Source organism: Bos taurus, chromosome 20, assembly GCF_002263795.3.
Source record: "Bos taurus isolate L1 Dominette 01449 registration number 42190680 breed Hereford chromosome 20, ARS-UCD2.0, whole genome shotgun sequence".
NCBI lineage: Eukaryota > Metazoa > Chordata > Mammalia > Artiodactyla > Bovidae > Bos > Bos taurus.
In genome coordinates this window covers 12,739,801-12,753,478 of record NC_037347.1, presented here as the reverse complement: position 1 = coordinate 12,753,478, position 13,678 = coordinate 12,739,801, and the positions used below count along the sequence as shown (strand labels likewise).

Sequence of the window (13,678 nt, the reverse complement as noted above, 5' to 3'; positions counted from 1 at the left end):
ACTCAGGAAACTTTGCAGAAATGTGGAAACTCAAGAGGCAGATTTACCTTATATCATACTGAATTGGAAGGAGGTATGTATATAAATGTGAGATTCTCAAGTTTGATTTTTTGATATCAAGGGTGTAACATGTTAGGAAGCATCAAAACCCTAGTAATTGGCTGGAAAGGAAGCTTGTTTCATTTGCTCATTTACTTGGGGTTAACCAATAATTTGACTGGCTACGCTTTTTCTATTTTAAAAGATCTGTGTTAAAAGTAATGTGTTTGCAAAGCTTTACTTCAAATAAAGCCAGAGTCTATAAAAATACTTTAAGTGTGAAATTTGCTTAGAAAGAGCTGCAAAACTGTGTTGTAATACTCCTTTCTAAGAGTAATTGCCACTGTGTTATCAAGTTTGAATGCAACTCCATATAGCCTACTTGGGGCGGGGGTGCGGGGGGTGGGGGAAGTGTTATCCCTGGCGGGAGGGGATGGCGGCGTCGCTAGTACAAATACACCAAATCTTACTTGGTGATGAAAAGTAATTAAAACTGTTCTGGACTCAGACTGCTGTGGATTCAAAGACAAGCTAAGCCATTTACCAGCTCTCTGACCTGTGTCACTACTTACTGCTGTGTGCCTCAGTTCTGCAAAATGAAAATAATAGTGAAAATTAAAGAAGATAATGTACATAACCACGCAGTCCACATTAGGAACTGTGACTAGATGGATAAAGGTGGGCTTAGTAAAGAAATACAATTCCCACCAATTGTGTAAAAAATTTTACAGTGGAAAAGGGGGTTGTGATTAATGATATTTAACTTTCATGCAAGAAAGACTTGGGGGACTGCCTTTGTAGTCCAGTGGTTAAGGCTTTTCTTCCAATGCAGGGGGTGCAGGTTCAAACTAAGATCCCTCATGCCTCTTGGCCAAAAAGTCAAAGCATAATACAGAAGCTATATTGTGACAAATTCAATAAAGACTTAAAAAATGGTCCACATTAAAAAACAAAAAGTAAGGCAGTTCTATTTCCAGTTTTTTAAGGAATCTCCACACTGTTCTCCATAGTGGCTGTACTAGTTTGCATTCCCACCAACAGTGTAAGAGGGTTCCCTTTTCTCCACACCCTCTCCAGCATTTATTATTTGTAGACTTTTGGATCGCAGCCATTCTGACTGGTGTGAAATGGTACCTTATAGTGGTTTTGATTTGCATTTCTCTGATAATGAGTGATGTTGAGCATCTTTTCATGTGTTTGTTAGCCATCTGTATGTCTTCTTTGGAGAAATGTCTATTTAGTTCTTTGGCCCATTTTTTGATTGGGTCGTTTATTTTTCTGGAGTTGAGCTGTAGGAGTTGCTTGTATATTTTTGAGATTAGTTGTTTGTCAGTTGCTTCATTTGCTATTATTTTCTCCCATTCTGAAGGCTGTCTTTTCACCTTGCTAATAGTTTCCTTTGAAGTGCAGAAGCTTTTAAGGTTAATTAGGTCCCATTTGTTTATTTTTGCTTTTATTTCCAATATTCTGGGAGGTGGGTCATAGAGGATCCTGCTGTGATGTATGTCGGAGAGTGTTTTGCCTATGTTCTCCTCTAGGAGTTTTATAGTTTCTGGTCTTACGTTTAGATCTTTAATCCATTTTGAGTTTATTTTTGTGTATGGTGTTAGAAAGTGGTCCAGTTTCATTCTTTTACAAGTGGTTGACCAGATTTCCCAGCACCACTTGTTAAAGAGATTGTCTTTAATCCATTGTATATTCTTGCCTCCTTTGTCAAAGATAAGGTGTCCATATGTGTGTGGATTTATCTCTGGGCTTTCTATTTTATTCCATTGATCAATATTTCTGTCTTTGTGCCAGTACCATACTGTCTTGATAACTGTGGCTTTGTAGTAGAGCCTGAAGTCAGGTAGGTTGATTCCCCCAGTTCCATTCTTCTTTCTCAAGATCGCTTTGGCTATTCGAGGTTTTTTGTATTTCCATACAAATTGTGAAATTATTTGTTCTAGCTCTGTGAAGAATACTGTTGGTAGCTAACTAATAAAGTTTAAAAATAAAATAAAATTAGAAAAAAAAAAGTACTGAAGACCTGTCCTTTGCTCTAATTTTACTTTGCAAACCTCTCTCACATTCTCTCCCACCAGGGACCCTCTGGTCTAAATTAAATGGTCTTGCATCCCCTCATCCACATTCAGATTTCATGATTTAACTTTTGAACGGCCCTCTTCTTTCGTCTCTGGATGGTGCCCGCCCTTGGTAGTGGTTTAGTTGCCCAGACCTATCTGACTCTTTGAGGCCCCATGGACTGTAGCCCATCAGGCTTCTCTGTGCATGGGATTTCCCAGGCAAGAATACTGGCGTGGGTTGCCATTTCCTACTCCAAGGTATCTTTTCTACCCACAGATCAAACCCACATCTCCTACAGTGAAGGTGGATTCTTTACTGACTTAGCTCCTACATGTTCTAAACTTTCCCAGAAGTTAAGCATTTCTTTTCAGCTCCCATAGATCCTAGACACACATTTCTCTCTTGAATCTGCCCCTCCTCTCTTTCCCCCACTGTCTGTTTCTTAGTCTTGCCACTGAGCTATGCTTCCTGGATAAATTAATAAGCCTCTGAGTTACTTTCCTTTATAACTCATTTACACCCTGTTACCAGAGTGATCCTTTTAGACGTGTAAATTTAACCATCTTATTCTACTTAAAATGTTCTCTGAATTCCTCATTGCCTATAGGATAAAGACAGTCTCTCCTAAAATCCTATGGCTTTCCCTGTGCCTGCCTCCATACTCGTGTCCTGTTGTTTTTTTCTTTCTACCTTCTGTTCTGGCCTTTCCAAGTTTACTAAGAGCTATATGCTGTTTCACCCCACCCTGCTTTGCTGCATCCATTCCCTCTGCTGGAATGCCCCTTTCCTCACCCATTCCTGAGGCTGCCTCACCAACTCCCAGATGCCTCTGAAGAAAGGCCAGGCTTACGTATTGCATCACTTGGGAATATTTGATTTGCAAGGAGCAGAAACAGCAAGTTAAACTGGTTTAAACAAGGAAGGGACTTGATTGGCTCCCATAATTGAGAAATTCAGGTAGAGGCAAGACTGGATCCATTAATTCAAAGAAATCACCCAAGACCCAGTTTCTACCTTTCTTCTCTGTCACCTTCTACCCTGCGGCTGTTGTTAGTGTTTTGGGATTAACGCTCCTCCTTTCTTGCTAGCTTTCTTGGAAAAGGGAAGGAGTTCTTTCCCAGGAGCCCAGAACACACATGATTTGGCATCTTATTTTCCCAGATTGAATCAGGTGCTATCTTTGAAGCAATTACTTTGGCTCAAATGATGAACTTTGTCATCAGTGTAACCTAACCTGAGCTAAGCCTGGTGGTGCACCAGTTTTGTTTTTATTAATGATGGGAAACATCACTGGGAAAGAAACCATCTTGACTCTCCTTAAAGAAAACTGATCACCCCGTCCCTTGGTACTACTGCGTATTTTGAGAAAAACTCTACTCCAGGCTTTTCCACACTGTATTCTAAAGCAAGCCAAGTCCTTTAACCTCAGCACTTGCCTCATCAGCCTTTACTAAAGAGTGTTCAATGGATTAAAAAACCCAAAAAACAGTTTGCTCGCTTTAATCCCCGCATGTGTCCCTTGTTTTCACCTTTGGCAGAAGATTTGCCTTCTGTTTCTGAAATTACAGGACTCTAAGTAAATTGCTTCACTTTCCTTTGTTGTTTAAAAGGTATCTGTTCTTACCCATACTTTTCTTCCTTTTAAAAGGAAAAGCTCCCCTCTTTTTAAAAAACATTTTATTTATTTTTTTATTAAAGCCAACCCTCTCTGCTTATGTACTCATTCAGACCCCCAGTCCCCTCCCTGTTGTCACATCACCACTTTGACCTGCTTTCTGGCACTTTCCCCTTGGAATGTAGACAAAAATTGGGGCTGAATAATGCAGGTTCAGATGTTGTGTCCACCATCTCCTGGCTTTGCAGTCCTGGGCAATCGCTCGTCTCTGGACACTTCATGGGAAGGCTGGAGTGTTGCACCAAGCAGCCACGTGAATTTGTTAGGAAATTCATAGACTCCATTTTTTATAGAATCTTACAAAACCCAAAGAGCCAGACACCCATATTGTGACTGAGGAACTCGTATATGGAAAGGCATAGGAGGTGAATGCCAAGTCTTGAGGACCATGACGGTTGATTTCAGTTCAAGGCAGAAAAAGCTAACTCAGAAAGGAAGGCAGTAACTACTTGTGTTTTGCCAGAGAAAGTGAGCGCGTGGTTGTGATCAAGTAAAATTTACACGAAAACCAAGCAAGCATTTTAGTGTGACTTTTATGGTTTATTGTGTTGAACTTTACTGCCACAAATAAATATGTTAAAGTGCATTATGGTTATAGATACAGAAATAGAATGAAATAAAACCTGCAAGAAAGGGAAATCCTTTAAGATTCTCCACCCAACTCACATTCTCACTGTGAGAGAGATTTCAGTGGTAGTTTACAGGTTGGATGGTTTAAAAGTCCAGGCATCTCTGTCGCTTTCTACTGCTGCTTTCCCAGCTTTATTCTACAGTTTGTATTCAGAGAGCTGTGTACTTTATGGGCAATTCACCGGATTTTTCAAGGGTGGTTTGAACATGAGCCACTTTTGAGTATAACTCAGTTTCAGAACCAACCTTTCATGTAAGATCTGGTTCTGTGGTGTGGTGTGTGTATTCTTCTGTCCTCTGTTTCTGCCTTCACAAGTAAAAATGGAGGTCAGGAAAATGGGGCTGAAAACCTTCCTTTAAAAGAGCCAATCCCTGGCTGAGCCTATACCCCTAGTTAAATTTGCACCCCACTGGGTAGGAAGAGTTCCACCTGGGGCACCCTTCCTTGCCCTACCATGCTTCCCACTTGGAAAGGAAATAACAATAAAACCCTCAAACTTCACTACTATAATGACAGCTAGAAAAGTAGTATTCCATTAAAAAAAAAACAATCCAACTATTGTGCCTTTAAGGGTACTTAGAAGTGCCAGCCTCATGAAACAACATATACAAACAACTCTCTCTCCATCTCCAGGGTGGTGTTCAGACATCGATATTTGTCAAAGCTCCCTGGGTGACACTGACGGGTAGCCAGGCTGCATTCAGAACCACTGCTTGAGCTGAATTATCTCATCCCCTTTTATTTTCTCTCCCCTGTTACCATTTACTCATTCAAATTATACTGCATACTCTTGCACCTGGTGATATCTCTCTTGTCCTGGGTATGTGTGTTTCCCCAAGTAGCTTTTAAATCTGTTTTGTTTTCTCCTTATGTGTCCCTAACAGTGCCTGATACACTGCCTCGCACATCTTAGCTCTTTAAACTCTCTCCCTAAATTAATGGTTTGTCAGTGCAGAGTAGTCGGAGTCACCCTTGATGACAGGGTGAGGCCACTGATGACTAATTAAGGGATGATGATATGGAGGAGTATGGGAACTTTAAATCTAATGGTTTCTGGGAAATAGTGAGAAAGTGGTGTGTGCTGGCTATCAGGGTTCTATTTGTTTGCAGGATTTTGCTTTTCTGTTAGGGTTTGGGGGGAGGGTGGGTTACCGAATTCCAAATCCTCTTCCCTTTCTTTCAGAGGACCTCCGGGTTGTGAAGCCTGGTGGAGCTGGCCCTACCTCCTACTGTGCTCAGGAAGGGAGCCAGCGTTTCCTTGTTCCTGCCCCCTGGGCAGTTAGGGCAGGGCCCCGGTGTATCATGCTGACACCCACCAGGAATGGGACACTCATGGGGAGTGCCTGCCCTAGTGCTAAGGGAAGGTGCTGGGACCTGCCGAAGGTCCTTCCCAGAGGGAAGCTGAGCTGAGCTTTGAGCAGCAGCGGTGTGGTCATGTTCTCTGGGGGTTCATTTCCTAGTTCCTTCCCATTTTTGGATCTTATCTGTGAAGCTATCTTGTGTGAGAGCTGGCATCTACCCTGTAGTATTTTCACTTGCTAGCCTCTTTTGGTTTGTGTGGTTTGAGGGTTTGCATAGTTTAGCACATCATTTTGCTACCTCATGCTGGAGAAGGCAACGGCAACCCACTCCAGTACTCTTGCCTGGAAAATCCCATGGACTGAAAAGCCTGGTAGGCTACAGTCCATGGGGTCGCAAAGAGTCAGACATGACTGGGCGACTTCACTTTCACTTTCACTTCACTACCTCATGCGAAGAGTTGACTCATTGGAAAAGACCCTGATGCTGGGAGGGACTGGGGGCAGGAGGAGAAGGGGATGACAGAGGATGAGATGGCTGGATGGCATCACCGACTCGATGGACGTGAGTCTGAGTGAACTCCGGGAGTTGGTGATGGACAGGGAGGCCTGGCGTGCTGCGATTCATGGGGTCGCAAAGAGTCGGACACGACGGAGCGACTGAACTGAATGAACTGAACCACATAGCAAACTTCTCCCCATTTGTAGATTTGAAGCAGCCCTGTGTGAATACTTACATGTGCCGCTTCTCCTTTTTCTGTCTGTCCTCTTTTCCTCTCTCTTCCAGGCCATGGTTTTACATACCGTTTTATACATTAATGATTTCAAAGTCTATTTCCAGCCCTGATCTCTTTCCTGAACCCCAGGTTCATTTGTCCGACCACCTGTTTGGAAGTTTCTCTTTGTTATTCTCACAGACATCTTGAATGTGACATATCCAGACTGAAATTCTTCCCTCAAACTCCACTTGATCAGGCCAAGAACTGACTCTTTCTGGCTTTCTCTTCCATCTTCCACATCAAGTTCTTTCGTAACTTCTCTGAAAACGTATCTCAAACCTGACCTTGACCGTCTTCACTGATGGTCCAAGTCACAATCTTCTCTCATTTAGACTATTCTGTAACCTTCTAAAATACTGGACTAATTGTGACCTTATAGTATGCTTAGAATATTTTGGTATTTATTGGTTCATACATTCCATGCTCTAACTTAGATGTCCCTAACTTCCAGAGACTGGTACCTCCTGTTAAATCAGCAGCAGCATTAGATTAGAAATCAAGTGCACAGTAAATGAAATGCACTTGAATTATCCAAAACCATCCCCCCTGACACCCAGTCCATGGAAAAATTATCTTCCACAAAATCAGTTGCTAGTGCCAAAAAGGTTAGGGACCACTGCTCTAAAATACACACATACACACACACAGTTTTTCTTTCTCCCTACTTCTCTCTCCTCCTTTTAGAGAACTTTAAAAACTTTTGGAATCATTTGAGATTTGTAGAAAAGTTGCAAGATAGTCAAATTTTTGCATACCCTTCCTCCAGTTTCCACTAGTGTTCACATCTTATGTAACTTTAATACACTTGTCAAAATTATGAAATTGACATTTATACATTACTGTTAACTAAACTACACACTTTATTTGGCTACCACCAGGTTTTCCACTAAGGTCCTTTTTAATGAGTCAAAATCCAGTCTAGGATCCAGCATTGCATGTAGTCACTGTTGATCCTTAGTCTTCTCTGATCTGTGACAGTTTCCCAGTTGTTCCTTGTTTTTCACAACCCTGACAGTTTCGAAGATGTTCTATAGAATGACCCTAAGTTTGGGTTTCCCTGGTGTTTTGTTTCTTTTCTTTTTTTCCAGAATGAAACGGGAGCTAAGGCTGTGGGGGAGAGAATGCCACAGAGATGAAGTCCTTCCCATCACGTCATATCAGGGGCACGTGATGTCTGTGCTTATCATTGGTATCATTAGCGTTGGTTGGTTCAGATGGTGTTGGTCAGGTTTATCCGCTGAGAAGTTGCTGCTTTTCCTTTTCCCTCCTTTCTTTTTGGAAGGGAATCACTAAGTCCAGGGGTTTCCTAGGTGGTGCTAGTGGTGGTAAAAGAACCCACCTTCCAATGCAGGAGATGTAAGACACACTAACACTAGTTCGATCCCTGGATCAGGAAGATCCCCTGGAGGAGGGCACGGCAACCCACTCCAGTATTTTTGCCTGGAGAATCCCCATGGACAGAGGAGCCTGGAGGGCTACATTCCGTGGGGTCACAAAGAGTTGGACATGACTGAAGCGACTTAGCACACATGTGCTAAGTACAGACCCTTTCCAGGGGAAGAGAATTAAGCCCCACCTCTTGAAGGAGGGGATATCTTATTTGTAACACTATCTGTGGACATCTCCTTTCTTTTTTAAATCATAAGTGGCCTATCAGTTAAAAAGAATAGTTCAAAGATTTCATGGCAGATATAACCACGTTATTTTATTTGTGTATGAAGAGCTAGTAAATACTTCAGAAATAGTATATACTGTTAAAGTTGCCATTGTGGATATTGCATACATATTAAACATTGCAGCTATTTCTCAGTTGTCTTTGTGAATAAGACAAGTTATTTTCTCTGTTTGAGGCCAAGGTTGGCCAAAAGGAAAAGAATCACCTCTTTCTGGACTCACAGAAATTCTCTTCACGAACTTGAGGAACCTGTGTGTCTTCAGTCTTACCAAGAGATCACAAGATGAAAACCAAAGTACTTAGGCAGATTAACTTTTCTTCATCTTTATTTTTAGTGTATGTACACTGAAAATATTTTTTCCAGTTAGAATTTATAGAAAAGGAGGCAAAGAAGATCATAATATTAAGCAAATAATGATATAAAGTGATTCTAAAAATATTAGAAGTCACTGAAAAATCAACATCGTTGAAAATAATTTTAGAATTCTAATATTCTTAAGTATACTAAATATGCATTTCTTTAACCTATGATGATTAATAATCACACTTTTTAGTTCAGATGGATGTTTCTTGCCCTTTTTTCCTCTCTCTGCTCTCTTCCCTTCTCTGTTCTTATGCTACATTTTTAACACATGTTCCACGTATACTCAGCACAAGCTTTGGTTTATGACTGGCACTAAAAGGTGGCACAATGGTAAAGAATCTGCCTGCCACTGCAGGAGATGCAAGAGATGCAGTTTCCATCCCTAGGCTTAGAAGATCCCCTGGAGTAGGAAATGGCTACCCACTCCAGTATTCATGCCTGAAAAATTCCATGGACAGAGGAGCCTGGTAGGCTGCAGTCCATGGAGTCGTGAAGAGTCAGACACGACTGAACGTGCATACACTTGCATGGCACTACTACCATAATTCTCCAGGCAAGAACACTGGAATGGGCTGCCCTTTCCTTCTCCGAGGGGACCTTCCCAACCCAGGGATCAACCTGGGTCTCCTGCATTGCAGGCAGATTATTTACTGTCTGAGCCACTGGAGAAACCCAATACCATATGCCTTACCTAATTATATAAGTGTGTGTTAGTGACCTTGTCCTGACATTAAAAGAATACGATGAGGACACGCACGCAGTATCGCTGGGGTTGGGGCAGTAAGTGCCTAATGTTGCTCATTTGCATCCAACCAGTGCAGGTTCATCAGCGTGTGGTCCCACGAGGCAGGGCCATAGCCCATCCTGGCTCCATCTGCAGTTTCTCAGTCTTCCTGGTATTTGCAGGCTTTTGCAGCCATTGTTCACAAGGTCTTGGCCACAGCACATTCGTTTCTCTCACTTTATTACCGTCACATCTGATTCCAATTTGCTACCAAATTGAGTTTCCAGTTCCGCGCCTGACATTCAAGCCGTCAGGTGGATTAGCTCCTCAGCTTGTTTAGCTGGACCCTGCAGGTCAGTTGACAGTGGCCTATTAAATGTCCCCGGCCTCTCTGCCTGCAACCTCGGCTGCCATCCCGGGAGCAGCAGTGTGGGCTTTCCCACTGTGACCTTTCTTCTTGTTTAGAACTCATAATTCTAGAGCTGTTGGAAAGACTTTCTGATTAAAAGCAGAGTTGGCTTTGTATCCCTTATCTTGCCATTTCAGCAGTTTTTTTTTTTTTTCTCAGAGCAAAACAGCCAGCTTTCGGTTGGGTCATTTGGTGGAATATGATTGATTGAACTACTTGGGGATCATTTATTTGGCCCTTCCCCTCTTATCTTCTGAGTGATCTGTTTACCTCAGATGTTGAAACATCTGACTTCTTTTCTGTTATTAATGATAACACCTCAGGTACCCCTCCTTTTCTTTTAAAGCTGCTGTCAGATGAGCTTACTAAACAGAAGTATTTATTTGTTTAATTAAGCTCTAGGCCTTTGTTGTATAGTAGGTCCCAGGGATTTCTTTCTCTTTGTTTATGGAAGCATGGTTGCTTTGCCATAGTCTGTCAATTTCAGGTGTACAGCACAGGGATTCAGTTATATGTATGAATTCCTTTTCAGATCAGTAATTTCTTTTTAAAAGAAACTCTCTGGTGAATGATTACTTCTAGGGAGTTCTTTTTTCTTTTTCTTTTTAACCTAAATACAAAACAGATTTCTCAGTGTTTGTCATAATCTAAGACACACGTATAGAAAATTATTCATTGGTTGTTCTATTTACATTTCAGTTTTCCAAAGAAAACTGTCTTGGTCAGAGATGCATCTCTCCTCATTAGAGGCTTTAGCAAATAAAGGTGTATTTATGTTTTGGAAACAGGGGCCTAAGTTCAGCAAACACTATAATTTCTTAGGGCTAATGAAGGATTAAAGAAAAACTCAAAACAACAAAAACCATTCCTCCACTGAACCCTGCAGCCCTTGAAAAGAAAATGGTTAGCTATTAGGAAAAGGAAGAAAATACTCTGTCCCTAAAATTGTTTTCTTTTTTTTCTTGTATTTAATCATCTGATTATTATAAATCTATATCAAAATATATTTTCCCGTTAATAAGAAAGTAAAGTAATAACTTTGATTAAGTTCTGTTTAAGGCAGGATCCTCCTCTGGGCTGCTACTCTCAAGTCCGTTTTATTTTTTGGTAAGCTGTGCCGAAGTAAATTGCATGGTTTAGAAGTAAGATGGGAGGCCACAGGCCATGACAAACATTTGAGGATCCAATAAGAACAGGGAGCAGGAAAGGTGAGTTTGAAGTTGAAGGGGAGCACCTTTCAGAAAATGATGCTTGAACTCCAGGCAGGCAAAAAAATAAATGATAATTATGGGAATGAAGGCCCAAATTTAGGCAAGCCTTTCAAATTTTGAGTTAAAACAGCCAGATGACTCATTGCTTCCTATTCTTTAGTTATCGTCATCAAGTAATCATTCTCGAATGCCCAGGCTTCTGAAAGCTCCATCAGTGGGTGGAAGTATTTCTGTATCCCTTTTTATTGATTTGTTTGGCTTGTTTGCTGGGTGGTTTTGTTTTGTTTTCCCATAGACACTCCATAGAAAGGTAGATAATGATCTTAATTTGAGATAAGTGTGAGAGCATCCTTTGAAACTATAAAGCAATCTATTAATTGTTGTTGCTGTCTGCCTACCTTTTGAGAGGTTCATTAACCTACTTTAAAAAATACCCTAAATCATAAATCACATTTTCTTTAAGAAATAACACCAGAAGGAAACGTTTTGCTGTGTTTCTTTTTAAAATTATGATCTTGGGTAGACACAACGTTTTGCGTGAGTTTATTTCTGTTGGGGGCAAATAGTCTGATTTAACTCCCTTTTCATTTCACTTTTAACTTAATTATAATCCTGCAGAATTTCCCCTCCTCCTTCTATTTCCTTTTTGGTTAAGTTCTTTGTTTGCTCAGATTTCCCTTACCCTCAATTATAGTGTCACGTACTCAGTATTTGCCTGTCATGGCTTTGGAAGGATTGATGTCTTTTCTGCTCTGGAATTTAGGTAATCTGTGTTTGAACCTTAAACACAGTGTATAAAAGGGACAATGTAAGATGGGATTCAGTATAAAATAATTGCACTAAAATCTTTTCAGTATAGAAAGTGCCAAATCAAGCATAACAAGGAAGATACATTTTATGTTACCTGTTTGGTTCCTAGTAGTCCAAGGTTAAGGAAGCATCTCATAAACATGTTTTGTTTTTTCTTTTGCAGAAGGAGCTGAGTCTTCCCAGAAGAGGAAGTCTGTAAGTAGAATAATTTAGTTTCCTTATTGATTCATTCGTATTTTGGGATAAAGTGTGTAATGTCATTATTTTCTGACTTGTTAGATTTTCAGTGGCAATCAAAAGATTAATGATAATCAACTGAATTAAGAAAAGACAAAGCTTTGCACTTATTTATAAATGTCAGAATTAATGATTTCAAAATAACTTGAAGAAAATTTCCAGGGTTTGTTCCTCATGCATACTGTTAGCCAAAATATCCCATTATTCCTGGGGTAATCTTGAATTTAAAAATTCTATTATGTAATCAAATACATTATTTGGTCTGCAGATAGTTTAAATTGATCTGACTAAAGAATTGAAAGTGCTTTTCTACATGATCTAGAAATCCATGATTTTTCTTTATACTATGAATTTTTGCAGAGTAAATGATACACCTTTGCCTCTGAATTGATGAAGACTTTGCATCCGCTAACCTTTCCACTAGATCTAGACCTTACGGAGTTGATTCATGTATTGCTCTTATATTAAAATAACAAATTTGTGAACAATGACTTGATTTCTTTATTGTGGCTTTTCTTTTTAAGGCTAATAGTATATTTGCACAAATCGTAGTTTTTTTTCATTATCAAGTTGTGGAATAAAATTAATTGCCTTTAATAATGCACTAACGTCAATTTACTCTCAACTAGTACTGTGTAAGGGCTGGTCTAGAAATATTTGGATTTGATGTCTGATTTGTTGAATTTAGTGGATGGGGCAATGTCCTTTTAAAAAAAATAAGTATAACATTTAAGATAAGTTCATGCAAATCCCAACTTGGAGAATTAGAAACATATGTAGTGACTGTTGAAAGAATTCATTCTTTTGACTACGTTTTGAAAATTTCAGTCTTTGCATCTGGGAACCAAAACTTCATCAGCCAGGAACATTTCAATACTATCCATTTTGATCTCTGTTTTTTTAGTTGCCGGGAGGATATTGGATCATTATTCTTGGAGAATATGCCTGAATAAATTTTCACTGGCTCCCAGCTTATATCTCTGTACGCTACAGGTTGATGGCCTAATAGTTTATCATGGAAAATGCCCTTAGAATCAAAAACCTCCATTCTTCTGCATAATGATTAGGACTTTTCTGCCTAGACTGGTAGAAGTTCAAACTTTCTGATATTTTCCATCATGATGAGAAATAAGGAACAAGAAAAATAGAAATATCTACATAAAATATATTTATAGATAAAAATCTCTTTCTCTCATAATTTTTTTAATCCTTAAAGTATCTTAGGGTTGTCTTTTATATTTTATTTAAAAAGTTTAGAAATCTAGTCAAATCTTCATTTTAGCCTTTAAAAAGGTGGTACTTTTTTCTATTGTAAATTATTATGATTATAATGTTAATTAACAAAGTAGAATCTTCATACTTATTGGAAGGCCATATCTCCTTTTGCACTTCTATAAATCTCAAATCTGATTATATTAGCTGATAGCCATCAGTTGGTGGGAGGAATACATAGGAAAATATTTAAATTTCTTTACTTGAGAGAACGGAATCTTTAACAGAAAAAAAAAAAGAATGATGGCATTAGTTTGTTTGGATTATATGCTTTGAATACTTAGTAAGAGAAAAATAAAATTATATATAAGTCAATTAAAAATCCCCTCCTAATAAAAATCAGCTAATCTATTGATCAAATTATATGAATAAAGCATCATATATATATATCAACATAAATCTACCATTTTTTTAGTGAACTTTGAAAAAATTAACAGTTGCAAGTAAAGCAAATAAGAAATAAACATTCTATTTTTAAATTTTCTAT

At 39.4% G+C, this 13,678-nt stretch overlaps 1 protein-coding gene across 8 annotated transcripts in view; it reads left to right on the top strand.

Annotated features, from left to right (window-relative positions):
- MAST4 (microtubule associated serine/threonine kinase family member 4) overlaps positions 1-13,678 on the top strand; it is a 618,443-nt gene that overhangs the window by 307,440 nt on the left and 297,325 nt on the right. For all 8 annotated transcript variants that reach the window (XM_059878864.1, XM_024981445.2, XM_024981444.2 and 5 more), the window contains one exon: positions 11,846-11,877. In XM_059878864.1, the coding sequence (XP_059734847.1) occupies positions 11,846-11,877 (32 nt within the window). The remainder of the gene's footprint in view (positions 1-11,845; positions 11,878-13,678) is intronic.